Here is a 27,988-nt window from a genome sequence, read left to right as displayed (position 1 = left end):
TAGCAGAGGCAGAGATTACCCTCCCTGATCTTTCTACAGACAAGAAATAGTTCAGTGCAAAACCCTCCCTGAGGGCCTTGCCACCTCAGTACTGACAGACTGCGTATTAGCATGTATCAGAGAAGAGAAAGGAAATGGTTTTATCCCTTTTGACCCACCACTTGACTTCAGAAAGCGAGGAATCTGGGGAGCCCATACAGCGCATATTAGGCCTGTCACCACACAGATCTGTTCTCTGAAAAAAAAAGGAAGAAAAAGAAACAAGGTTTTGCATACTGCCGTGTCACAGGCATATGGCTAGAGTGCCAATGGGTACAGCACGCTGCCTTTGTTTGTTTTTTTTGTTTTTTTCTTCACCTGACAGGTGGAAACTAAAAAGGCTTACCTCCCTTAACAGCCCAGATTTGTTGGCTCTAAAAATACATCATTTACAGTCAGTGTTAGGCCTTTTGTTGGATATGTTATGAATATTCTTAAAATACAGGCTTCCTGAACCAAGGTTCAACTAGCTATTAATTACCCATAATGGTGATAAATACCAATTATGTCACTGTATGTTAAAAGAGCAGTGTGTATTTGGTGGTATCTAGCAGTGTAGTTGTGTACAGTAGTTGTGGATTGCAACCACTTTGTATCACCCTTTTATTCCTAGCATGAAGGAGAGGCTAAGGTAGCCACAAAAAAGCTAAAGGTATAATGTGGGGCCAATTTTAAGTCCATTCTACTGCAGCAACATTGCAGTAGAAGTTTGTAGTCAACATGAGGGACTAATGTATGTATGTAGGCTTCTGATAAACCCGTTTTTATCAGAAGCCTACATACATCTCAAATGTGCCATATTTCCATTAATGTTCTTCACTTAACAGAGGCTAAGTTTTGGTTCATGCTTCGGTTTACAAGTGGTCTGGTCCAAAGGGGAACTCTGAACTATTCTTGATGTTTAGCAAAGTCTAACTGTCTATGGATCAGTCTCAGGCCATAGTTCAAATAGCTCAAGCCAGTCAAAGTCTGAATCTGGCTCATTAGGCTGGTGTAAAATGTAAATATTTAAGATGTGAAAAATGTTTCCTAGCAGGATTATCTTCTGAGGTGTTTAACACAGCCTTTTCTGTTCCAAAGCCAGTGTTTGCACTGTTTGCTCTTCCAGATTTGACTCTTTATGCAGCAGTGCATTGAGAGATGTGCCAAATGTATAACCAAACAGAAAAACATCAAATCTATTCTTCTGCTACCACACAAATGTTCCTCTCGTTTTTTTCTGACTCTGCACTACAAAGATCAAACATTCAGTCAGTTAATATGACTGATCATTCTTCATGTCCTGTATAATATTCATAATCTTTTCTGTGTGCACTGATGTTTGAGTAACCTGTGCTCATTTGCACCTTTCTTAAAATGTTCATAAAACCTACTTGTAGCTAAAATTACAGCACGCTCTCTAACCTTTGTCACGGTGCATTTCTTATCATGTTTGTACTTGTGTGTGCAGTGAAAGTGCCATCCAAGACCTCGATCTGCTAAATGTCTCACCAGTATAAGCTGCTGCTTCTCTACCTAATTAAGAAGCATGAATAATGTAACGGCTTGTGTCATAAATGGAACTGGCAGTACATCCGCCCTGGTTGCAGCGAGAGGATGTGTCAGACCTCAGTCAGGAGCTGATGCTAAGCGGGACACCCACCTTCCAGCAGGGAACTATAAGAAAGAGAGTGGGTGGGAATTGAAAGAGGGGGATATTAGGTGGCGGTGTGCAGCAGAGGGGAAATATTAGGCAGGAGATTTAAGCATGACTTATGTGATCTGAAAATTTGAAATTTCGAAGGTTGTCTGGCAAATAGGTCAATGGCCATGGGGATGGTCTTAGTAGTGGCAGCCATGCTTGTGGGAGCTGTGATAAGTAGGTCAGTAAATAAAATGAAACTTCTTCCTCCAAAACATCATTCAAAAGTGACGATGCCGGAGTTGTTGCACGGATAAAATTTTAAGATTTTGATTAATCAGGACAAAGCAACACAGAGGAGTTTAGTGACTGCTGGGAGCTTTTTAATTTATGATGCACTCATTTTGAGTTTTTGGCAGTAAGGTGTAAACTAGAGAAGATTAAGTCAATATTTTCGTCCCTTATTAACTAAAAAGCATTCACTGCACATTCACATTTCAAGGATTAGCGGCAGCATGTCTTATCAGTCTCACCGTGTGCAAAATTAGTTCTCTGTTGTGTGCAGCTCTGCGATACTGCATTGTGCAGGCCAACTGACCTTCCAAGAGCAGACATGGAGATAAAGACCATCCAGCTACAAAAGGACGATGATCTTCTCTTCAGGCTTCTGGCATGCCAGGAGAGAATCTGTTTATTTCTGCTGGTGATAGTCATTTTGTTACTTTTGCTCAGAATAGTAAATAGAATAGTATTGAGTTTATTTAAAAGAATCATAAACTGATTTTCTGTGTGATTTTCTGGCTTAAACTTGTGGTCTCTCCAGTTTTGTCTGCATTTGAGAGCAGATACAGTACTAATTTCATATATTTTCTATTTCTTCCATGTTCTTCAATTTCCTCTTTTTCCGTCATCTGCTGGTGTTTCTCACCTCCCATCTAACAAGTCTTAGATTTCTTTTTCAACCAGACAGCAGGTTCACTTGACACCACAGCAGTACATCAAATAACATTTTCATAAATGTTAGACTCCCGCACACGCGCTTCGAGCTTATTTACGGTCACTTATCCTCACACCTGATCCCAGTTCTCAGCTCATGGAGAATACTCCCAGCACACATGGCTCACGTCCCAGCAAGTCTGCCAATTTTAGATTTCAGGTCGAGTTGGCAGACACCTATGACTGAGACTGTGGCAGCTGATTTAAAATAAACTGACATACAATATCTGGCATGTAAATTTCTATATTTTAGATGAGTTTTTTTTTTTTAATTGTTATATGCAACCCTCATGTATTGGCTAAAACCTTATATTGAGAGGCTAATCTTCAATTTAGTAGAAACGTAAGTGGTGAAAGGAGCAAGGAGGAAAGTCAGAGTGATGAAAAAAGAAGAGTGAGAGAGGAAAGCCAGGGAGGGAAGGGATGATAGGATTTATTGTGAAACCTGTGCTGTAGTCCTGTCTGATAATCTGGAGGCAGTGGGTGGGTAGACAGCGGGAAAACACTATATTGATGGGACTGTTTACTCCATTTTCAGAGAGAGAAAAAAAGACTTGAATACAGAAAACAAGACAGTGAGAAGGCACAAGCTGCTACCTCCAGGTGTGTGCGTGTTGGGCTGTGTGCCATCGTCTTACATTAATGTCTGAAAACACACATTAAGATACGTTAAAAAGTACCTATGGGGCAGCAGGGCGGCTCAGTTCAGTGCTCATTGACGCCGGCTGTTCTCTTCTGTTCTCTTCTCTGAAACTGAAAAATGAAATAAATGAATAATAGAAACGATGCAGCGCAGTCATGAATAAATGCAGGTTCTTAACCTTATTGCTGGATCCAAGCTGTGAATGTTCAGTAAAATATACCTCTGATTATCCATAATATCTCTGTATTCATTAACTAAACGGGTCAACAGCAGCGCTTGACCTGAGCTACACGTGTCGACATCAGTACTGTTCCACACTTCACTTCACACCTAACAATTGTATCTATATATTTGGATGTGCATGGGTAGACAGATTGTTTGTGTTCGGTTTGTGTAGGAAGGATGTAACCGAATGTTCAAAAAAATTGCAGCTCACAGATGTGTGAGTAACATGAACACTTTCCTAAGATTCAAACCAGCACTTCCAGTGCATCTGGTGTTCACAGCATATCACCGGATGAGTAAAAACATCAACCTGTCAGTGGTGTGAGATGAGAAGTCAGAGGATCAAACTTATCAGTATGCATCCTCTTAAATGTTTGTACAAACTTTCATGACATTTCAGCTGATACTTGTTGAGATATTTCAGTCTAGAACAAAGTGTTGGCGTGCCCGACTGATTCTGGAATGGGGAAATAAAACACATAATGATTATGATCCTAAATCATGTGTGGGTGAGAAGACGCCATTTTGTCCCAGTGAGACCACATTGTGTTGTGTTTAACCACGCTTGTTAGTTGTCTGTTTTTTTACTATGGTTCCAGACTGTCTTGGGTTTGTTTGACTTTTTTCATGGCAGCCATTTTGACATGAAATAGTAGGTAAACACAGGTGTTACCAATGATACTGATTATGGTTCTATTGCATTCAGTTCAAACCAATTTGAGTGCTGTTGAACAGAACCTCCGTTTATCGCAGGGGATACGTTCTAAAAATAACCCGTAATAGACGAAATCTGGGAAGTAATCAGCTTTATTTTTTACAATTATCATCTTTTTTTTAAGCTGTAAAACCCCTAACCACACACTTTTATACACTTTTCTCAGACAGGCATTAACATTTTCTCACATTTCTCTCTTATTTAAACACTCTCGAAGTTAATACTTTCAAGCAGATTTAACAAAAATAAGTACAATACTGTATTAGTAAATGAAACCGTATTTCACAGTTCTTCTGACGGTGTCTCTTTGTCCTGGTGCCGCTCCGCTGTAACGGCTTTTTCCTCTGAAGGCCTTGGTGCAGGTGTTTTTTTCCGAGTGCAGAACATACAACACATTTTGTACAGTACTCCCTTAGCTAATCAGGATGCAGAACACAATGCCCGTTCATACTGCACAGTACGCTGTAAAAAAAAAAAAGCATGCAAAATTACACACAAAAAAATCCGCGAAACAGTGAGACCGCGAAAGTTGAACCGCGTTATAGTAAGGGACGACTGTATATGTGTTTATATTGTGAAGTTGACATGAATATAACTTTGTCAAGTCCCTGTGTCAGAGGAAGCAATGTAGTGACCTTTGCTAGTGGTACAGTCTGAAGTAATGCCTGCTGAGCAGAGTCTATTTAATTAGTTGCTTATCAGTGTATAGGTATGTGCACATGATGTTTAGTTAATATAATTTGCAATATTATGAGTTGAGCTTTATTCAGCTCTATCTAGGTAACTGATTATTTGTTTCATACATATTTCTCTTGGTTACATGTGTAGCATGGCGGCACTTAAATAAACACCATCACGTTTACTCACGTCTGTCTTCAGCCTCTCTGTTCGTTCGTTCGTTCGTTTTCTTCCGCTTATCCATGTTCGGGTCGCGGGGGCAGCAGCTTCAGCAGGGAGACCCAGACTTCCCTCTCCCCAGCCACTTCTGCCAACTCTCCCAGGGGGACCCCAAGGCGTTCCCAGGCCAGCCGAGAGACGTAGTCCCTCCAGCGTGTCCTGGGTCTTCCCCGGGGCCGCCTCCCGGAGGGACGTGCCCGGAACATCTCACCAGGGAGACGTCCAGGAGGCATCCTCACGAGATGCCCGAGCCACCTCAACTGGTTCCTCTCGATGCGGAGGAGCAGCGGTTCTACTCTGAGCTCCTCGCGGATGGCCGAGCTTCTCACCCTATCTCTAAGGGAGAGCCCAGCCACCCTGCGAAGGAAGCTCATTTCGGCCGCTTGTATTCGCGATCTTATTCTTTCGGTCACTACCCAAAGCTCGTGACCATAGGTGAGGGTAGGAACGTAGATCGACTGGTAAATCGAGAGCTTCGCCTTTCGGCTCAGCTCCTTCTTCACCACGACGGACCGGTGCAGAGTCCGCATCACTGCAGAAGCCGCACCGATCCGCCGGTCGATCTCCCGTTCCATCCTTCCCTCACTCGTGAACAAGACCCCGAGATACTTGAACTCCTCCACTTGAGGCAGGATCTCATCAGCCTCTCTGGTCAGGCCTATTATATTTAAATGAACGCACATGACAGTGGTGTCAATCTTCTCATGTTACTCTCAGCAAGAAAGTGAAAAAGCAGATTTCACAAAATGTCAAACTAGCCCTTCAAACACTTCAGTTTGATCTGCAAAGTTGCTTAGAGAGGAGACAGACTTTAAGACCAATAAAACTTCCCAACATTCGATTGGCGGCCAGCATTCTCACCCCGCCCTGTTTAGTACCATCTCTGCCATGAAAGCAAGCAAAGAAATGTGCTTCAATGTTTGCACCTCTTGCTACAAATAAATATGTCCTAATGAATACGAGAATAATGTTTTAAGGTTCCCCACTGCATTGGAACACTGTGATAAACCCATACTGGGGCAGTGCACAGGCCAATACAACTTGTTCAGAAAATGCAGTGTTCTTGTCATAATAAGCCTTCCCTAGTTAAAAAAAACAAAAAAAAACGACCTCACTCATATTTCACAACAACTCATCTCCTTGACTCGTTGAAAGGCATGTCCTGTGTGCAGAGTTAAGCTTCTGAAAACGCTGGCTTTACCACGAACAACTTGAAGACTGATACAAAGCTCTGTCTGCATCTGCACTGTGATGATTAAAGCTCTCTGTCTACATTGAGGCTAAACGTTAGCCGTTGTCAAGGTCACGGTGATAATTTTGAGTGAAACAGAAACCTCGATGGGAATATGAAATTAATCTCTGTATACATTTAAGCAGTGCTCAGCACTATTCTCCTTAGAAGGTCCCGGGAGTCCTTCTTCGGTATGCAGAGATAAAAGACTCCAAAGACAATGGTTCATACTATCTGAGGCTTTACCTCTGAGTAATTTTGAAGACAGCAAAGTGTATTGTAATTGGACTCGCTCCTGAATAGAGAAACTACCGCACTGAGAACTGTTAAAAAATACCCCTTTTAAAATGCAGGCGTTCATTAATATCACCATTCATTTCTTGGTAACTGTGTGGGAAGTGAATACTGTCCTATTACTGTCCGGGTTCCTAAACTCCCAATTACCGGAGTTTCTGCAAAGAATAGCTGCACTTTGAGAACCTGTTCAAAATATTTTGATTTTGTGATGTGGCTTGACTTTGGTCATTCTTTGAAAATGTTTTAACATGTCATATTATGTTGTCCTCTTTTTAGGAGATTTTGTAAGCCAATAGCGCACAATCAATATGAAGAGTAACACGAATCTCTAAATTGTCCTGCTGCTATATAAATATGTATTTGTGTCTCCATTAAATTATTTATTGATGCCAACTGGAGGCCAATGTTTTGTTTTTATTGGTTTTATTTTTTACCAGAATAGATGCCAGTATTTACAGTCTACAGTCTTCTTTAGTGGCTTGTGGACTATATCCTCCAAGAAGCATGGCTGTGAAGTGAAGCCTATGGAGAAGTGAAAAAAACCTGCAGTTCCTCAATCAGCCACTGCAGGCTGGCTACAGAACGAGTCAGTCTCAATAAGTACCCACATTAAAATGTCTATAGCTGGGGTGTCAGTCAGCTCAGTTGGTGGAGCGTCCGCCCCATATGCAGCGGCTCGGTCCTTGCCGTGGTGGCCCAGGGTTCGGGTCCGACCCGTGGCCCTAAGCTGGATGTTGTTCCCCGTATCTCTCTCCCCACATTCCTGTCACTCTTCGGCTGTCTCTGTGCAATAAGAGCTTGGAAAAGGCCAAAAAATCTATATCTTTAAAAAAAATGTCTATGGCAGAAACAAACATGTTTATAGCCTGGTACAAAAAAAAACTGTTTTGGTCTCTGGTGATAACATAGGGTGAATTTCTATATAACTCACCCGTTTAAATCAAGTTCTACATTAACAGCATTGTCACTTTGATTGACAGGTAGGTGCCGTTACAGATTTAAGTTACAGATTAAGCCCGCCTCAGGTCCGCTGATGATCCACGTCTTTGCCGATTTTTAGATTACAGAACATGGCGTCACAGATTTTAAGCTTCAATAAACAGGTGACATCACGCATACGCTGTTCATTGTTTATACTGTCAGTGGTTTCCACACATGCAGGCCAACTAACAGTATTATTAGTTTAAAAAAAAAAGAAAATGGATCTTCCTGCATCTAAAAAGCTACATAAAGCAAACACCAAAGATAAACAGTGACGAATAGACCAAATCAAAGAGTTTGATTGTTCCATACATTTTGAGGAACATTTGAACTGCATGTTAAAATAGTAAAATGGAATAAAGTATGAGTATCACCTAAAACCAACATTTTAATCACAAAGGTACTGTTTTATTGAACTGTGTCCTCATGCTTATATCACAATAATGTCTATCAAAGGATCACAAAGAAATTTTAGTGTTGGATGCACCATTTATTGAAATTATCCAGGAAGCATCACAGTATTAATGAGATAATAACTGTGAGGTGTATATGAATACACCCTCTGGTAAAACCAGCATTTGACTGACGTCCTCTTTATTGGAGGCAGAGCGGGAAGACACGAGTTCGAGCCAGGTAAAGAGGAGCAGCTGCTCCAAATGAAGGACTTGAAAGAAATTAAGTATCGTGGGTCTTTTTCAACAGTGAGACTGACTGCCAGTTAGGGACATTGGCTGTATGTTGGCTGAGCTATAAATCAAGGATCACAATTTATTGCTCAATCTATGTTCCATCTCTCACCTGTAGTCACGGCTGACCAGAGGGTGAGATCGTGGATTCAAGGTGTTGAGTGGAAGTGTGAGTGACAGGCTTGAGATCAAACCTCTAAAAAAAGGAACTTTCTCACAAAATTCAGCTTCAGGTGTTGGTTTCTTGCACACGCTACCTCAGATCAGCACTGAAAGAAGCTGGCCAAACATCATCAGGAAATGTTGTATAATCTTTATTTTTCATTATTTTATTAAAAAATATCAACATGTCACCTAATATATATTAAAGAATGGGCAGAACAGAAATATACACCATCATTCTCTGATTAATTATCCTACATTTTGTCTTCCGTAATCAAATTTCAGTCATAGTGAGAGCTCACGGTTTCCAGGGAAAAGCAGGAGAAGAAATTGGAGAAGAAATCATTTTAAAGCCACAAGAAAACATGAAACCCTGGATTACATCTCTCAGCAGGCACGGGGAACACTTGGGGATCCCGTAGAAAGACTTCAGGGGTGTAATTTAGTAAAAGGACGGTTGGGTTGGGCTCCTCTGCTTACCAGCAAGACAAAAAGGATTGATAACAACCCAAAGCCTGAACATGCTGCTGGAAAACAGGCTCTGAGTTATTATATGACTACAATAAACAGAAATTCAAGCACATTATGAGACAACAATGTTTGCTGAACTCATGACTCATGACTAAACGGCTGCTGAAATTTGTGAACGCAGTGACATCGCTAAAAATAAAAAATAAAAACACAAGCAGGCAGAAAATCAGGCTGTAAACACAAAAGCGCTTTGTTTGCCGGTAAAACAAAAGACGCTAATGTCGCTAATAATCACTGCAATGGAAAACAGTGAGTGTCTACAACTATGACAAGTAGGGTGAGACAAAGTTGAACCGGGATGTGAGTTTGTTAACTGTTCACAATGGACAGTTTGGATAATCGCTTTACTTCCCGCCTTCACTTCCAAGCAGGTTTTACTAACCTGAGGGTCTGTTTACAACCTGTCTGATCGTTTGACTGCTTGTGTTTGCTGCTAAGTCTGACCTTTTTTTCAGCAGTGTGTTGTTCAACTTGCAGCAGTTACTTTTGTGAGTACAATGTTATAACAGACAACAAACTAAAAAGTAGTTTTCCTTTAAAAAACCTTTGTATGGGGGAAAAAAAAGAATAGAAAATGCTTGCAGGAAGGAAAAAAAAACAAAAAACACCATCTGGATCAGAATAGAGCTTCATGCATACCGGAATATGTTTTTTTAAATAATGCATTCACCCTCTGAACAGACTTACAGAGTAAACATGTTATTCACATTCCAATGCTCGCAGGATGACACCTGTCTGGATGTGGCTGCACATTTTTGACATCATCATAATCTGGCCTCCCTCCTCTGCATATAATATAAGCTATAATAATCACATAAGACCTCACACTGAACTCTTTCCTTTAAGTAGAGGAGAATCAGGATGACCTGACATCTGTATTTTGCCTCAAGGCACCTCTGGCTCTGTGCCGGCTGCCTGTTATCTGGTAGCGCCTGAACACTATTCTTTAATAGTGTCATTAACACAGTTGTTCAAATAGCAATAGCACCGACTTTGATGGTGCCAACCTGTGATATAATTGGTTTTGGGGAGCAGTCATGACTTGTTAGATAGTTAAACAGCTGTATTAAAATAGTTAAGCAGTGACTATTGTCACCTCAAAAAGCCTCATACACAGGCATTGAATTTAAAGCACGGTAAGAAATGATGAGTGTAATTAATCTCAAAGTTATATCTAAACCTCGAGACAGTTGTTGGAAATGCTCCAAGCTACTCAAGTGGTTCGGCTGCTCAAACAGCCTTGACTTTATATCATGATAAATGTCTAACTTGCTACATCAAAGGTGAAAATGACAGATAAAAAAAATAAAATACTATGCATGCTTTAGGAAGATTGCAGCATGAGGGAGGTCACAGGCGTCTAAAATATCATCACATATGATCAAACATGTACCTGAGGAGATTGTACCTTTGGCTGGAATATCTAAAAGCTGTTTTGAGCTCAGATTGAATGTTTGAGGGTTTTTTTTTCTCATCTATTTAAAATAGCAATCATTCATTTTCCATGTATTTCCATGTGTGTGTATATATAGACACACACACACACACATATGCTGTGTATAGCAGTGGATATAAAATCTTTCTTTTTAGCTTCTGCAGAATTAAAAAAAAAAAAAATTTTTCCCCAGCATATGTGAGCAAAAAAACACCATTGGCACCGTTGAGTACTTTCTCTCTCTCTCTCAGCCATTGACCAGACATGCATGGCATATGTGAAACAAATCATTTTCCTTTTCTTTGCAATCTGCCAGCAACACACCAGCAGCATGCAGTCAGGTAGCAGGTAGAAGCAACTGGATTCTTCCTCCTCCAGTGGTTTCGGGAGCTATCAGCTCAAACCCAGGCCCATGTGGAGGCAGGAAGGAGGATTGAATTTGAAAGATGATAATAGGCTCCTGAGGAAACTAAACTATTTCTAAAGAAGAAAGGAGTATGAATTCTTTCACTTGGCTCCCCCTGCCACGTCCACCTGCCCACCTCTCTCCTTTTAGCATTTCTCTCAGCAGTAGCATTACAGGTCAATTTTGCAATTGAAATATGGCGATTAAATGGAGTCTGGACAGCACGGCAGCTTTTACAAGTGAAGGGAAGCAGGTGCCTTGAATTCTTTTTTGATCCATTCACAAGAATGTATAAGAATATACATTACCTGAGAGCTTACTCTAGGCCTTATACAGTGATCTAAAGCACAATCTGAAGAAATGTATGAAAAAATGTCTGTCTGTAAGAAAAACATTGGTTTATACACAGAGCGGATTCATTGGATGGTAGAAGAATAACAGGCCATTTTAATTGAGCTTGTACAAAAATCGCAACGACGAGAGCTGTGAAGAATGTGCTTTCAATCCAATATCAAATGTAACCTTCTAGATTACAAGTCTTCTGTCACAGCAGTTGCAAAACCCCATTTAAAAGAAGTAAATCCTACACTGTTAGGAGTGCATTACAGTGTGATATGCAGAAGCAAATTAATGATTATATACATCTAAAGATCATATATATTATGTGCAGAAATACAATTAAATTAATACCAGACTTTTACAACATATGCTGTACTTAGTTTTGACATCGGCTGTTATAAATAAGTCATTATTAGTGTTAATGAATGCCAGGTAACTGATAAAAAAAAAGAATGAATATTCGTAAAGCTGAACAAAATGCTGTCTTACATAGAAGCCACAGTGTCTTGCAATTTCCACACAAACATTAATGTTCACTCCTACCCCGTGTCCTGCACTGTGTGGAAGTGGTGCTCCATTGCATTACAGGAGCTTGTTATGTCCACTGGTTCTTTTAATTCGGAATTAATAAGCTTGATATCAAGTCCTGAAAGTTCCATGCTGCAAAAAGGCAGCTGTTACAAGGCCAGGAGAATATGTAAAAAAGGCAATATCAAGACCCAGATGGCTGGTGTCAGTCCAAGGCTCCTGGATCTTCCCTCCACTTCTGAATCCTCAGCAGGTGGATAATGACGATGATGGTGATGGTGTTTATGATCACCGGTCACATCTGGACTCACTGATGAGAGAGCAGAAACCAACATGTCAGCGAGGAAAGGACACTCCTTATCAATATAACATATTACTGAGCACCATGTTCATTTGAAGGACAAGCCTGATTACATACAGTGTATGTCTCCTTGTCACAAATCCCATGAAAACACCCAAACCACCAGTGTGTTCGTCAGTCTCTTAGTAACTGAATACTTAATTTCCTATTTGATATTATATAAGATATAAATCTTCCGAAATAATTTGTTTCACTTTTACAGTAGGTTAAGAAATCTCTTACAGCAGCTAAGCATTGCAGTTTTTAACAACCCTCCTTTATTCAGAGGTAATTAGTGTATTTGTTGGGGACTATTTTCAGCAGTGGATTCACACATATATCTGGTGTCCTAATGAGCAGTGGGACATCTTGGGTGCTCCTTTGTTTCAACTGAAGTGCTTGTTTGCCTGGTGTTAAAGATGCATACACAAGACAACCTACAATATTTTAAAATAGCATTAATCAACAGACTTCTCTGCAGGAAATATAGTCTGCAAAGTGACAAGTGAAAAACTGAAATGAGTGTGATTGTAGCATATTCACTCAGGTGCAACTCCTCATTAACTCCTAACTTTGATTTATACTAAGTTTATAGTAAGATAGGAGATACCAACAATGTGTCAGTCAGTCAGTAAATATTTTTTGACTTCCCGTTTGATCCTCAAGTTAAAAAGCTTCAGAAATCATTTGTTTCACTTTTAAAGTAGGTTAAGCAATTTCCTACAGCAACTGGGCATTGTAGTTTTTAGCTAACTTTACTCTTTGAGGAGTATTTAGTGTATTTGTTGGGGACTATTTTCAGCAGTGGATTAATACACATTTGGTGCCTTAATGGGCGCAGTGGGACAGGATTGAAGCAATGAGCTGTATCATGCTTTGATTGTGTTGACAATAGAAAAACACAGAATATACAGTATATCAACACATGCAGACGTACCAGTCATGTTAAAGGAAAGATCATTTCAACTCATCTTAAAATCATGATTACAATCCAAATGAAACAGTATAAAGCCTTCTGTGAATTCCATTTCCCTTAAGGATTTACATCATGAAACATTTTGAACTAACTCATATGTATATGGCTTTACTGTATTTTAACATAATCTTTCACAGCTGCAATACATTAATGCTCCCACTAAACCATTAAGGGAGTTTGCCAATTTCACACCATCCTATTTATAATAAGCTGATGCAACTATGAAGCACCTTCAGCCTCCATCTCATCTCCCCGAGGTGCAGCAGGGAGTATCTTGGGTGCTCCTTTGTGACAACCTGAGTGTTTGTTTGCCTAGGTGATGGTGCTGAATGCAGACACATTACACACATTACATTAACAACAGGAGTTAAAAATAGTATTAATCAACAGCAAATGCAGGCAAATACTTTTCTGCACAGTTGGTTGAGATGATATCTCAGGTTGTACTGTCAATTTTGTGGTAGCATATACACAAAGGAGCTCAGTAACTCCTTTTATTTGGATTTTATTTCATAGAAAGAGAATAGAGTAAGAGATATAGACAGAAAAGATGACAGAAGAGAGAAAGGGGGGTATAACATGACCAGAATCAGACTAGCTGATGTTGCAGTTACATTATATTATATTTTAAATGCTCCCAATGGGTCACGTAATATGTAAACACAAGACACAGACTCCCTCCATGAAGATCATATGTTGTTTTATGTTACACAGAATGATCCTGAATGGTTTTTTTATACAAAAGTGCCTGATGTGTATTCAAATATTAAATATGAAATGACCAGTATGTAGTGGCATCTAGCAGTGTAGTTATTGATAGCGTCCCCCTAGACTCACCCTCCTGTGTGTAGGAGAAACTACAGTGGCCACAAAACATACAAAGATGCAAAACACCCTATATGGGCCCAGTGTTTAGTTTGTTCTACTGTAGAAACGCGTGGGTCCACATAGCAGACACGGTGGAAGAGGACCTATGACATCTGAAGATATAAAAGTCTCAACAAAAATGTAACAATTCTTATTTTCTGGAGATTAAACACTATATAACGTACTGTATATATCTATCAATTTCTCCCATATTCCCCTATATAGAGCCTCCGAAATCATACACAGTGTACTGTGTGTGTACAAATTACATATTCAAATGATTTCTTTTCATAATGCATGATGCTGCTGCCATTTTGCCAAATAGTTCTACTCTTTATCACTTAAAAACATGGTAACAATGCTGGTAAATGCTCAGAAAAAGTCAGCCACACTCTGATACTTCATGCTGGTTTCACTGTTTCTGAAGTAAGTTGCTGTCAATCATTCATAGCTGGACTCTTCTTTGACACTTTAAATAAAGTGAGATAAGACAGAAAATGTGATTATCCAGGGAGGTCATTTGTTAAAAAAAATGTTTTGCCTTCAAGAGTGCCAGTTCAAGGACACTTAACATTTAGAGACAAGATACTAGACAGCAAGTATCTGAGATAATGTCTCAAAGCTTTAAAAATTGACAATCTGTCTAGCTTTTTTCCCTCTAACCTTCACATCATATACCCCAAATCACCTAGACTTGAACTCAAAGACCCCAATTGCCTACACCTTTGAAAATTACACCTTAACAGCAAAGCGTATCAATTCAGACAACTGCACCACACCACCTGTCAACATCCATCTTGCTGTTCACATCTCAATGGAGACCTCAAGTGTTGAGGGGGGAAATTCAGTGTCCCCTCCTGAGTGAAATAGAGCATCTTCTTTAGCCCTGCTGGTGTTACTTCAGTACACCAGACTCCATCCTGGTTCATCCCCACAGGGCAGGAGGAAAGCTGAACCCCGATAGATGACCATCTGCTCCAGGACTTTCGAGTTTCTCACTTAGGCCCAGGGATCATAAGTCTGTTGTGGACAGGATTAGTCTAACCCAGACCCTTTCAGAGTATATAAAGGCTGTGTTATCAAACTTTATCTTACTAGCTGAAAAATAAGACCGGCTGCAGAGGCCATTTGTAGTCTGTGGACTTCAATTCCACTTTTTATGGTGCAGCAGAAATAGCCTGTAATTCTTCTCCCCAAAGCGGGAACCAAAACAATTACTTGTTGCTTTAATGGCTGAATTTCCTTCAGAGGATCATTAAAATCTAATCTAATCTGATCTAATTGTATTTCATTTTATTGGATCTGATGTAATCTAATCTTATTGTTTGCAGTTTGCAGGAACAGAAATGTTTATTATGAAATCTTCAAGATGTAAGGGACCCATACATGAGCTAGCATTAAAGCATCTGAGTGTGGCCTGAAATTAACTGCCTATTGATTCACTGCCCGCGGAGTCCCCAGGACAGCTATTTGAAGGTCTACAGCTCACAAATAGTCCGTCTGAGTTTTGTACCCAAGAGCACTGAACTTCAACACCTCAATCAATTCCTCTTACTGAAGCTTCAAGGTTTCTAAAGCAGCAACAAGCCGTAGACAGAATGACAGAATGTATCTTTCAGATGAATAAATTCTGCACCACTGAAACTACTTTAGTATTTTAACCACAGAGGAAACACAGCAGGCAACTCGCAGCTAAAATCTCAATGACAAATCATAGATAGATTGTACAGGTGTACTGTAATGAAGTAGACAGCACAATCACGTGATGTAAGTGAGATCTAGTTTAATATTACATTACAGACTCTTCGTGTTTTTTTGTGCTGCTTGATGTGTGTAGCACCATAATGCCGAGTGTCATGGTCGGAAACCTCCTTTGGGGGAAGGCATGAAGACACGACAGTCACTTAACATAGCAGGCTTTTGTTTTAGGACATTATTAGGTTTCAGACAAGGCAAGGTTGAGGCTCGAGGAGGAAATAAATAGGATGCAGAATTAGACCGTGCTCCACTTAGTTGGGATTAAAGATTCTGCAATGTAGCACTCAGCCGGGCATTAAAAATAATCTTTAAAATCTTGAAATAAACTCTCAAACTAACATGTGAGTAATGGAGGTCTCTTCATTTGGCACGCACAGACTTGATTACAAACACAGACATGCACATGTTACTTAATATCTCACATACACACACAGTATTGACTTTGACTGCATTGCAGTTATTAATAACCATCAACAGTGCTGAATCTTCTGGCTATAAGTGGGTTCTTTTTATGTAGGATAATGAAGGTTCAGGCAAAGGAGCATATTACCCTCCTGAAAGCACTACACCCTCAGCCTAACAACCTAACAGAGCATATACTGTATGTTATACGCCAGAGCAAATTTAGTCTCTAACAGATACTGTCTGAAAACAGCTATAATTGCCCCTCCTTTTTTTTTTATCCAAGTACAAATGATTTTGGAAATATTTGTGCTAAAGTGCTGCAGTAATGAAATGTTTTAGTAAAGTCTCAGCACACAGGTTAGGATGTTTGAAAAGATGCTTGGTCTGAAAAGAGACATAGGTCAGAAAGAGAGGCTTACAACTGAAGTGAAATCAATAGAAGCTGATTCCTGAGGACTTGGACCAACAATGATCAATACCACACTAAGTGCAGCAGGAAAAAAACACTGCAAAACAACTGCAGCGATGGAAAGTACCTTTTGTGTGATTATAAGAGGGTCAGCATTCAGAGCTTTATGCTGTTCGGTTTGAGTAACAGGGTTCTTATGAACAACTCAAGTTTGTCAGACTTTCAAATCCTTTAGTTTAGCAGTTTGATTGCAATGCTGTGATACCTTAAGTTAGAGACTGTCAGCTCATCCTCCAGCTTGGCACTGAAAACAGTTTCATTTATTTTTAAAATTCATTATGGGGAAGTCCACGCAGTACTAAATCTTACTACGGTAACTTTATTGTATTTTTGACAGGTTCAAATTATAGTTTGTAGCCAGACACACTTACAACAAAGAATAGACCATTATTTAAAGTACTTAGATCCACTATAGCTATTACATCTGTACATTAGACAAAAAAGTCTGCCAAATAATGCAGACTTGGCTCTGCTTTTCAGGGAATTATCAAGCGACAAGAATTTCATTGAGAGAAGTATTCCACAAATACATTATGGCATACTATAAGAGGTACTATGGAATAGCTGTATGTTGAATTTTTATATTACTAAAACATAAGGAGGAGGTTGGGGGGGTGGTGGAAGCTGCAGCAACCATCATGTAGGAATCAACAAAATATTTTAGTACTGACAACTGAGCCCAACCAGTAAACAAATGTGATTGGATGTTACTAGTCAGCTGGTAGCTGAGCAGATGCATCAATGAGCCAATGATGCAGTGCAGGAACGTGCTCTGCCTGCATTTATATAAAGTTCCAACAAGGAATCACAAAATGAAGGAGGTTTTGGTGATTTTCCAGCTTTCAGCTCAGAGAATTAAAAGCTCTTCTGCTGATATCAAACACCCCTCATCATCATGCTGAATTAAAGTTGACACAAAAACATTTTGGCAACACAAGACTTTTTAAAAAGATTTCTAAGACATTTTTGTCTGTTTGACTGGATACCCATATACCCAAAATCCCAATCCTAAAATCTAAATCTGCATTACATCTGTCATATTATTGTGTACAGGGGCAAAATTCTATGTATATTACCTGTTAATCTGTAAAATAAAGGTATGAAGTGTACTGGAGTGTACTACCAAACCCCAATGTTTGCTTGCATAAACGCACTTCAGTTATTTCCCCTCCTGTTTGTTTGGCATATTTCTGTAACTTTTGACACCATTGTTCCCGTATGTCATCATGCCAGTCTTGTCATCTGAATAGAAAATGGGTAAAAATAACAAAATGTCAGACAATGTAAATTTATGTGAATAGACTTCCATTGGGGTTATTTTGTGTTTTCAGAACCAAATAATCACTTTGTGGAAGAGCTGGGACCCTTCAGCTTGCTGTCGACTCCCGCCTGAGGTAGGAGCCTCACCACCATTTAACCACATTGATTTCTGTTTTATTTGACAGTGTTATTAGACTGCCTGCCGCCAGAACCTGAGAATTGAACCTGAGAGAAGTTGTAGAATCTACTTTTCAGTCTGCTGTGAACAGGTTAGAAGAATTACACCAGCGGTATATTAAGAAGAAGCAAGAGCAAAAACCTGATTCAATTTTCTTATCTTTCTTTTCCTAAATGTTTCAATATAGTTTAATGGTAAGAGGGTAAATAATACCATAGTATCCTCAAAGGAGATTTTTGAGTCAATTTTAACCCCAAACAACAATCCATTATTCTCTGTACTATGATGGATACGATGATTAAAGTATGGGTATTTGAAGGAATTGTAGTAGTACAGAAAGAAGTCTTCCACATTGTACTCTGTCTGTTGAAGTGTGAAAATGTGTGTGTGATTTCAAATGCATGTATATACCTATGTTGTTAAAGTTGAATGTGAGAACGTTTGTGAAAGGTGTTTCCCCAAAGTCCCCTCCTCAACTTCTGTAGCATCATCAGCAAAAGTAAAGTGTATTATTACACAAATGCTAAATCGGATGTGATGGTTTGGTCTTGGGATTTTGCCACCTTCTGCTGCTTCAAGAAATAACACAAAAAAGTGGGAAGAAAGTGAGAATGCTACACCCTGGGAATCTATTAACTTGTGTAGCGAAACAAAAGAAAATGCTTTGATAAGTTATGCCACGATTCACAAATATGTCTGTCTCAACAAGCAGCTGCTGTTCATAATGATACACAATGCTAACAGAACTGGGTTATTTATTTCCAGCTTGAGTGTTGTAATGCTATTGTTTGGCAATGAAAGGGAATACATTTTGAAAAATATATTTCTTTGTTGTGTAGTTTATTAATAGTTTAATTAATTCCATATGGTCAGGGCTCTGTAACAACGCCAGCTAACACAGAAACAAATAAAAGTCAAAAGAGTCAAAGTTGTTGAAACCACAAAGACGTCTAACCTTCAACATCATACACCAGCGGCCAGATGGAGGCACTAATCAAAGTGCTGGACAAAAGCAGCTGTGGTAAGAGTTAATAATAATGTTCATTTAGTCTTCCCGTATTGATATAAATGGGGTAGACATAATATTCGAAACACTCCACAGTATACCATAATACAGTTCAACAGCAGTGAAAACCACAGCCTAAAAAATGAAGCTGATTCAAAAACAGATTCAGCAAAAACACATGTTGAAAATGTGTTACGGTCAGATTTATTGCATAACAGGTCAGTAATACATTTGTTGTTTTTGAAAGTTGTTTTTCAGATGATTTTATCTCCATATTTTCCATGAAAGCTTGATATGGAGAACCAGACGTCTGAGAGGACTCTATAATTTTGAATGCTCTTTTATGTTTTCAGGTTGTTGACAATTCTCTTTAGAAATATTATTTTGTACAAGGCATTCACAAAAGGCGTTCACAAAAAAAGTAATGTTTTGTAGATGAGAACAAAACGCAGTCCCTCTAAGCAAGGGTTATGTAAGACAACCCAGTCTCGGTTTGACTAACTGCCACAAAATCTCATCTTTTGTTTCGTGTTCACAGACCTGAATTTCCCATTTGGAGCCAAAACTATTTCAAATTAAACGACACATTGGTGTCTGAATTGTACCGTTTTTTTGGTTTGTTTGTTTTTGTTTTTTTGTTTATCTCTGTTAAAATAGTAATTATTGAAGGAAAGAAGGAAAACATCAATATGACAGGTGACCCCAAACCTTTGAGCAGTTGTATATATTTTGATTTGTCTTTTCATGCCTCACAAACTTTGAGTCTATACATGTGACAATTGCTATGTTTCTTCCATTGCATTTCCCTTTCCCCTTAAACTGGTCCTTCGTGTGGAAAATCTGATACACGCAGCATTTAGGGGTTGGCCTGACACAAACTCCACATCGTTGTCACCCCCTCCAGTATCTCCATTAATCTTGTCGGTAAAGGCTCCTAAAAAAAGAACCTATTTCTAGAACCCGTTTCTATCATTTGTTACAAATAGAAAAACGTCAAAACAGATGCTTCCGTCGCCTATCCTGCCCATCAAATCAGACAGCATAAGATGGATGTAGGCAATCGTCACATCTCCGATGAAGATGTCTTGTTTTAGCTGCTTGTGCGGTTGCAAGATTTCCCCAGAACAAGTGCTACATTACCTGCCAAGCCAATCTCTTTGTCCTGCACCACCGCTTCAAAAGGCCATAACAGCAAGAGGACACAACAGCTCTGCTAAAAACCCTTCACTTTATGACCCTGTAGATGATGACACAGAAGGCCTTGAAAAAAAGGATGGGGTCATTCTCACTTACACACTTCACTGCACCTGAATTCCTGTAGTGCACGCAGCTAAGCTTCTTCATCAGTGTATATCTCAGTCTATATGGCATATGGAGCATGACAGGCAGGATAAGTGTAAATAAAAGGACATGCATATTTCTGAGACCGTTGTTCTCCCCCTGAAAAATTGTTTTGTTTACACAAGAACTAGATCAACTGAGGAAAGAAGCTAAATGAAGAGAAGCCACCTGAGACCCCTCTTGGAAAGAAGGCTGAGTGCTCCCATTCTCAAACAGAACAATTGAATATAGCTCTGCGCTGGAGACGGCATCCCTTCTCAATTAGATTCAGACACCTAGAGAAAACGGAATAAATTAACTCTTTATCCACAAAAATCTGATCATTTTGCACAGTTTCATTCATTTGCATCGTCTGTACAATTACAGTGTTTAATGAATAGCCAGTTTACGATGACCGAGGGCCCGTGAATGTTACCTTTGTCTCAGTGTTGACATAATCATGAAGAGTCACATCTTAACACATCTTCAGCTGCCGTATGTTTACCGTGGAACGAAGATAGAAGAGGAGGCAATTTTACTGTGCAACACCTGAATCTGAATCTCAAGTGGATTCATTAACCAGAATCAAACCTGAACCAGGGACCACACACTAAGAATAGCCTCGGGAGGCTGCAGCACCTACCACAAAGTCAGCCCTGCACATATTTACAGTTACACTGTATATATACAGTCACACAAACGCATATATGTACGCAGCTGTAATAAGGCTGGTGTTGTATATCCACATTTTTTAGTCAGCCTATCGACATCGACACAGAGCTTCAAGCATGGACTCTTGGTCCTGTTTGTTAGTGGTGGGCAGATCGATTCAAATATCGATATCATCGATACCAAGTCGGTATCGGTATCGGATCGATACTAGCCTGGTGAGATCGATTCTTTACTTTAAGTTCCGCTCTTGTTTGCAATGCTGCGGTTTCGGCAAAGAGGAAACAGCCAGGTCGCCGGGCTCGCTGCTCCTGTGTCAGCACAGAGCAGGCACACTTTGCGTCAGACTCAGACGCGCAAAGCAAACAAACAAACAAGCAAGTTGCCGGCTCAGGTTCGTCAGCACACGCAGTGCGTGCCTATTTTTGCGTGAAACGCACACAGAATACAACAGAAGAATAGCAGAGAGGAAGAGGAGCGCCGTGTGGCTGTATTTTCAAGCCAAAAACGAGACAACAGCAAAATGTGGGATTTCTAAAAAGTTGGTCAGGTATAGAGGAAACACTACCAATTTATATAAATATATAAAAAAACATCCAAAAGAAAACATGGAGCTACAAAAACGGAGAGAGTAGTTTCTCAACAGTGCTTGTTAGTTTTAATTTGTTTACTGGTTTGCAAGCAAAAAAAAGTTTGATAATAAAGCATTTTCTATTTAATTATAAACTTTGTCCTAATTTTTGTCCTGGGTTTTAACTATTGAATAATAAAAAAGGAAACGTCACAATAAACACTTACTGTAAGAATTCCTGAAAATTAATTAAGATTTAGCAATTCAATGACGCATCCACCTTATTTATTGAAAAGTATTGGTATCGGTTTCGGCGATACTGGCCCATAATTAGTTGGTATCGGATCAATACCAAAATATGCGGTGTTGCACACCACTACTGTTTGTTATTATCAGCAAGTATCATGAAAAACACCAGAACCAGCAGTCTTTAGTCTTTTTTCCCTGTTTGTTAACTCACAAAATACAACCAGAAAAACAGAACATAGACGATAGAGCTTTTTCACAGCAGCCATGTTGACATGAAATATTAGGGTCAACACAGGTGTTTCCAATGACACTAATTAAGGTGCAGAAACCGTGATTAGTATCATTGCCACCACCTGTGCTTACCTCACTATTTCACGGCAACATGGCTGCTGTGAAAAAAGGTCTATCCTGACAATGAATCAACAAACAAGTGAGTTCTACCATTTCTAACCTGCTCCAAACTTACAGTAAGCAAACCTTTTACCATCCACCTCTCAAACAGCATCAGCCAGAAACACAATAACTATCCCTCAATTTTCATCGTACTTTCATCTTAGAGCACAGATAGCATGCAATCCTAGTATACCAAAAACAGCACTGACAGAAAAAGAAGTCTATAGTTTAGGTAAGACGTTTAAAAAAAAAAATACTATGAAAATGCTGGGGATAGTTTTTTTTTTCTGTGTTCAGAGTGACATTAAATACCTTTCTAGTGCTGCCTATGTTTCAGCATATTCTGTCTCATTATTTTGCAATCTAAGCGCCACCTTTTCCAACTTCATTTATTTCTATTGCCTCAGTCTCTCAACACTTTCAGGTGTTCCTTTCCTGTATGTAGTCTACAGAATGGGTGACAAATCTATAAAAAAAAAAAAAGAAGTATGGAGGGGGAAAAGGCCAGCAACAATAGGAAGCATTTCTCAAACAAGAGTAAATACTGTATTTGCTGGGGACTATTTTCAGTGATTGATTAACAGACATTGGGGTACACTAGTGAGTATTTATGGCAGCAGGTCTGTGTGTGTGTGATTGACTCACAATAAAGTACAGTGTGTGTGTGTGTGTTCATAGTAATAAAGGAACATGTTACCTAGGGTAACAGTGTGGCTTGCCGATGTGTTTTTAATAGTTTGTAGACAGCTCTCTAAGGCACAGACAAAAAAGCGGCATCAGGATTTGTCTACACTGACAATACGTGTTAGTCGATTTGCTGGCGATAAACTAAATATTAGATATCATCCAAGCTGATCTGTTCAAGCAGGGACAATCTGACATCATGTCACAAAATGAGCAAAAAGTCAAAAAGTACAAACACCTTTCTGACTGTTTCCAAATCAGCAGCTCAGTGAGCGGCTCTGTCCGGAGACAGCTGGATTGGTGGTAAATTTATTACATTTCTTTTTCCTTTGCTGAAAAGCAATCATAGACTGACTAGGTTGGTAAACACAAACATGCTGTGTTTACTGACAACACATCACATGACTGCTTGAGAGGGAAAGGGTTGGCTGCCTTTGGTGGTTGCCATCATGTGAGGGTAACTACAATGGATTAAACAGATAGAACAATGGAGTAGTTACATTAAGAAAATGTTTGCACAGTCACATTTTGAATAACCAAAACAGAGACACTACTGTGCTCTCTTGTGTTAAATATCATCTGGCAATCCCTTAATAGTCCAGTCACCTTGAATCAGGTCAACCTGACTTTTGTCTGATTTAATTTACCTCCTCTACTTAAAGCTAAAGTATTTCAAATGTCTGGTCTGACCCCCAGTAAAACCAGCATCCATCCTGTTTGTGCAATTATAGAGAAAAGCAGGATCAATGGAATCTAATTTAAGGCAGAAGCATTATTCTAAAACACAGAGCCTGGTGCTTCTCTGCATGGAGCCAGCAGGATGATTAAGTGCCTTGGTTATATCCTGTATAGCTCTGCTGCACATGCCACAGTGAGAGTGTTCATGTCCTGGATCCCATCACCCCAGCCTCTATTACATCCTCAGAGCAGTCAATACTGGGCTCTGACCGCCAGTCAGTCACTCTCAGGTTGCACACACAGGCAGAATACAAATCAGCTTGGAAAACTCAAAGCTCTGCATCCGCTCTGTGTCCACACCTTTTTCTTACGAGGCTGCTGTTTGGACAAATCTGTGTCCACAAATGTGCTGTGTCACAGAGAAAGCGGGAAGTGAAGCAGGAAATTACTCAAACGTTAGGTAATATTCAAAACCTGTAATGAAAACACCATTAATAAATGAGAGACATTGATCCTTATTATACATGAGGCGACTGATTAGCTTTTGATGTGTTCGCTGTGGGGGTAGGTGTGGCTGACAATAAATCAGATGAGTCTATGAAGATTGTAGAGCAGCAACAATATAAACGTCATCACTCGCAGCTACTTTAATGATCGATTCATCGCTTTAGCCATTTTTCAAGCGATGCTGACAAACACTCGCTGGTTCCTTGAAATCTGATGATTTGTTGCTTTTCTTTGCCTCATATGAGAGTAAAGTGAATATATTTGGATTTAAGATGGAATAGAACAAACAATTCAAATACATTACCTCAGGCTGTGGGAAATGTTGTCACTATTCTCTGACATCTTGTAAACTAAGTGACTAATTGAATAATCCGTAAAGAAAGTAGTCCAAAAGATTGGCACACCACAGTGGTTATTCACTCTTTATAATATTTTAGTAATGTTTCTGAATGAGAATAATTTAACTGGCCAAACAAATACATAAATAAAAAAATTAAAGATAATAACAACCTGCTGACCAGTTAGTTGCCAAAAACTGCAGTTCCTCAATTGGCCACTTGAGACTGACTCCAGAAGTGAGTCTCCATAAGCCTCCATGTCCAAAACTTCACAGCAGAAATAAACATGTTTACAGCCTGGTACAAAAAACAGTTTTGGTCTCTGTAGCTGATTCAAATTATATCAAGGTTTAAAGTTGTGCAGAATTAAAAGCATGGCCGCTTTGATTGACAGGTGGGTGCTGTTACAGGTTGTTACCCATTTTTAAATTTACCAGGAGTCAGCAGAGGCAGGACTGCCAAGATGGTGACGGCTAGTTCCACCACAATGAGCTTCACAACAATCTTCAGAAACTTGTGGGTAACGTTACGGATACAACGTCCATATTTTATACTGTATGGTCCAGCGGTGTGTTCTCACTTCTCTTCACTATATTATATTATGTAAGTTATTATAACCATTGTTATTATATTGTATTATATGTAATGATAATAACATGATTGCCATGTTATTATGTTATCCTATTATCCAATGCTACTGCTGTTAGATCATATATTCATCACTAACAACATCAACACTGCCTTTTTCTTTTTCTCCATCTCACATGCCTCTTTACTACTACACACCAAACAAGGATGACTAGACACAGATACATACCACTGCCTGTCTCTCTAATATCCAAACACACCTACACACACTAATCTAAATCTAATCTCTACACTCACACTCTTATCACATCATCTCATACTTACAGCTTTATCTTATCGTCTATCTGTCTGTCCATTGTGTTCATCTTTTATGTCATTTTGTTGCCTTTGTCATGGTATTACACCAATAAACAACAACAAACAAACATGTAATTTCTCAAGTTTATTCCTAGCGAGCGCTAAAATACGGGATCTGGTTAATATTGTATCAGATGGAGTCAGGAAGTGTTAACAAAAGGAGGGGATGTGTTCAATTTTTCATGCGCAGTTGCTTTTTCCACTGAGGAAAACAAAACATACGGGCCTGATCAAATTGACATGCACTGGTAAAGGTCTCTGCGAGCTTGCCCTTCTCCTTCTGCCTCTTTCTTTCTTTACCAGCAGCAGCAGCAGCTCATATCATCAGCGTTAACCCTCGGTGTAGCCAAACGTCATGCAACAGCAAACTAACAACCTCTTTTGCCACACAAACAGCACAAGGTCATCCAGCTATTTTATCTTCTTGTTCAGAATATCGAACCATGAACAGCTGTATTTAAAGCCCTGAAAATCTCAGTCACCTTCTACTGACCTGCAGAGTCCCACATGAACTTTTTTTCTTTTTGTTTTACAGGATGGTTTTCTGTATTTTGTGTTCTCTGGGGGGAGGGGAAAAGTCATGTGTATCTGAGCACCAATCAGGATTTAGAAACACAGAATCCAAAAGTGATGGCATTTGTGTGGTTAGCAAACAAATGGCATTTCAAATCTGATCAAACCACACCCACACAGTCTTGATGAAGCAAATTATCTGGCATCTTCAAGCTCTTAAGAAGAAAAACTAAGGATATCTAAAGGCGATTGCTTTGTTAGTTAAATATTCTATTTTGCAGGATCTTAAGGTCCTTTTTTAAGGTTACTGCTGAAAAAGTATTTCCTAATTAAAAATGTCTTTTGCAACTATCAAGCAAATGTTACAGAACAGTTTCATATGATGATGAGGTGAGAATGTTTTGGGTTTTTTTGGCAAGTGTAGCATCTTCTCTGCATCTATTCTCGACTGTAAATGAGAATCAGAGGGACGTATTGCACCCTGTTCCAGCCTCGCAGTGATTTGTACAGGTTTAGATGCTGAGCTCAGCATGACGTTGGCCGCATCGGTGACCAATTGGAACGCGCCGGTGTAGGCTGTGCACATGACATGCACACACACACACATACAATCAGAAAAAAAGATTTATTAAAAGCAAAAGAATATTACCAAGCCAAGCAGTTCACAATCAGTTTGACATTTTATAATGAAACACCTCGATCAAGAATTATTTCACTGTTTTAGTTATCAGCTAATGTCTGCCTCATAAATATCTGATCTTTTTTCTTTAATTATACCTGAAAGGTGGCTCACTTTTCAACCAGAGCAGAGATGATCTGCTAATTAGCACAACCACATCACAACCAAGTAGTACTCTGTTCAGAAAACACAATTTGCATAATAAAGTTTTTGAGTTTGCACTGTTCCCCGTCTTATTAACCTTCCATTAACCCTTAGATAAACATAGGCAGCTCGGAGCATTATTCCCTGGGATCACACACCAAAAGGCTTGGCCCAAATTCATCAGACCAGCTGTGGAACTGCTTATGGGTGATTAGGCCACTGATAGCTGCTTGCCTGACTGAAAATGAAGATCTTGTAGAAGCTGCTCAGGAGTGAGGAGTTTTTTGTTTTTTTTGAGTCTGCATGTCCTCTTTCAATGAATTCATTAATGATTGGTAAATCAGTACGAGACGAAACATTGATGGAGACAATTTTTAGAGCCATGTTCCTAAATTAAAGCCTTGATGTTATTTTGTCTAAAATGGACTGAGAAGGATTCAATTTTGTCCTTTGAATTTAAAGTCGTCCTGACAAAAACAAGTGATCTGAAATGTACTTAAAGAGAAAGAACGTGAAAAAGCATCAAAGAGAGTGTGTCCTTGTAAATACTGGTTTCGTGTAAAGGGTTATGATGATGATGGACCTTTTTCAGCAGCATTCATTTAGAGAATATACAAGAGAGCATTTCAAAATTTGAAGAGCTGAAACACTATTAACAAATAACACAAAGACAGAGACCTGCAGGACGTTCAGGAAGTATCCAAAACTTTCAGTTTTCTTAGAGAAGGAAAGTGAAATTTTGAAAGATTTAGTGATTCAATCCAAAACCAACTACTGGCAGGTGGTGCATCAGAGACATACAGTCATCAGCAAATATGTGGACACAACATGTCCAAACTAAGTACAACAAAGTATATGATATGACACACATCAGGATTTTCTGGAGATGCACCAATGGTCATTTTTACTCATGTGTCAAAGACAGCACTGATGACAGCAAAGATGTGGGAAAAAAAGTCAAACCGAACTAAACAACAAAATATTTCAGATGACACATCAGTATTTTCTTGCACCCATTGCAATTTTATTGGCCAATCCAATTTTAGGTTTTGTCAATTCTGAACCATGTTATTGAACCATGCTCCATGACTTTCTCTCACTCAAACAAACCTCAAAATAAAAAAAAGAGTGATCCGGGTCAGACTAAAGAGTTTTTTTGTACAAATAAAGTCCAGATGAAAAGAAATAACAGTTCCAGTTCCAACTTGTTTCAGTGTTTACCCACAATTACTTTAATCTACTCGCCTTGCTTTTTCCCTTCAGTTCTATTCCCTCCACACACACACACACCTCTGCACTCAGGCCAG

At 39.3% G+C, this 27,988-nt stretch overlaps 1 protein-coding gene across 1 annotated transcript in view; it reads right to left on the bottom strand.

Moving 5' to 3' along the window:
• Positions 1–9,891: 9,891 nt before the first annotated feature.
• The window catches only part of gpc5a (glypican 5a), a 134,658-nt gene continuing 116,561 nt past the window's right edge, over positions 9,892–27,988 (bottom strand). The window contains exon 9 of the mRNA XM_010735489.3: positions 9,892–12,042. Coding sequence (XP_010733791.2) covers positions 11,882–12,042 — 161 coding nt within the window. The 3' untranslated portion in view covers positions 9,892–11,881. The remainder of the gene's footprint in view (positions 12,043–27,988) is intronic.

The sequence above is a fragment of the Larimichthys crocea genome, chromosome VIII, assembly GCF_000972845.2.
Source record: "Larimichthys crocea isolate SSNF chromosome VIII, L_crocea_2.0, whole genome shotgun sequence".
Classification (NCBI taxonomy): Eukaryota; Metazoa; Chordata; class Actinopteri; family Sciaenidae; genus Larimichthys; species Larimichthys crocea.
Note: the sequence above shows the minus strand (reverse complement) of the source record. Positions and strands in the feature narration are given on the sequence as shown.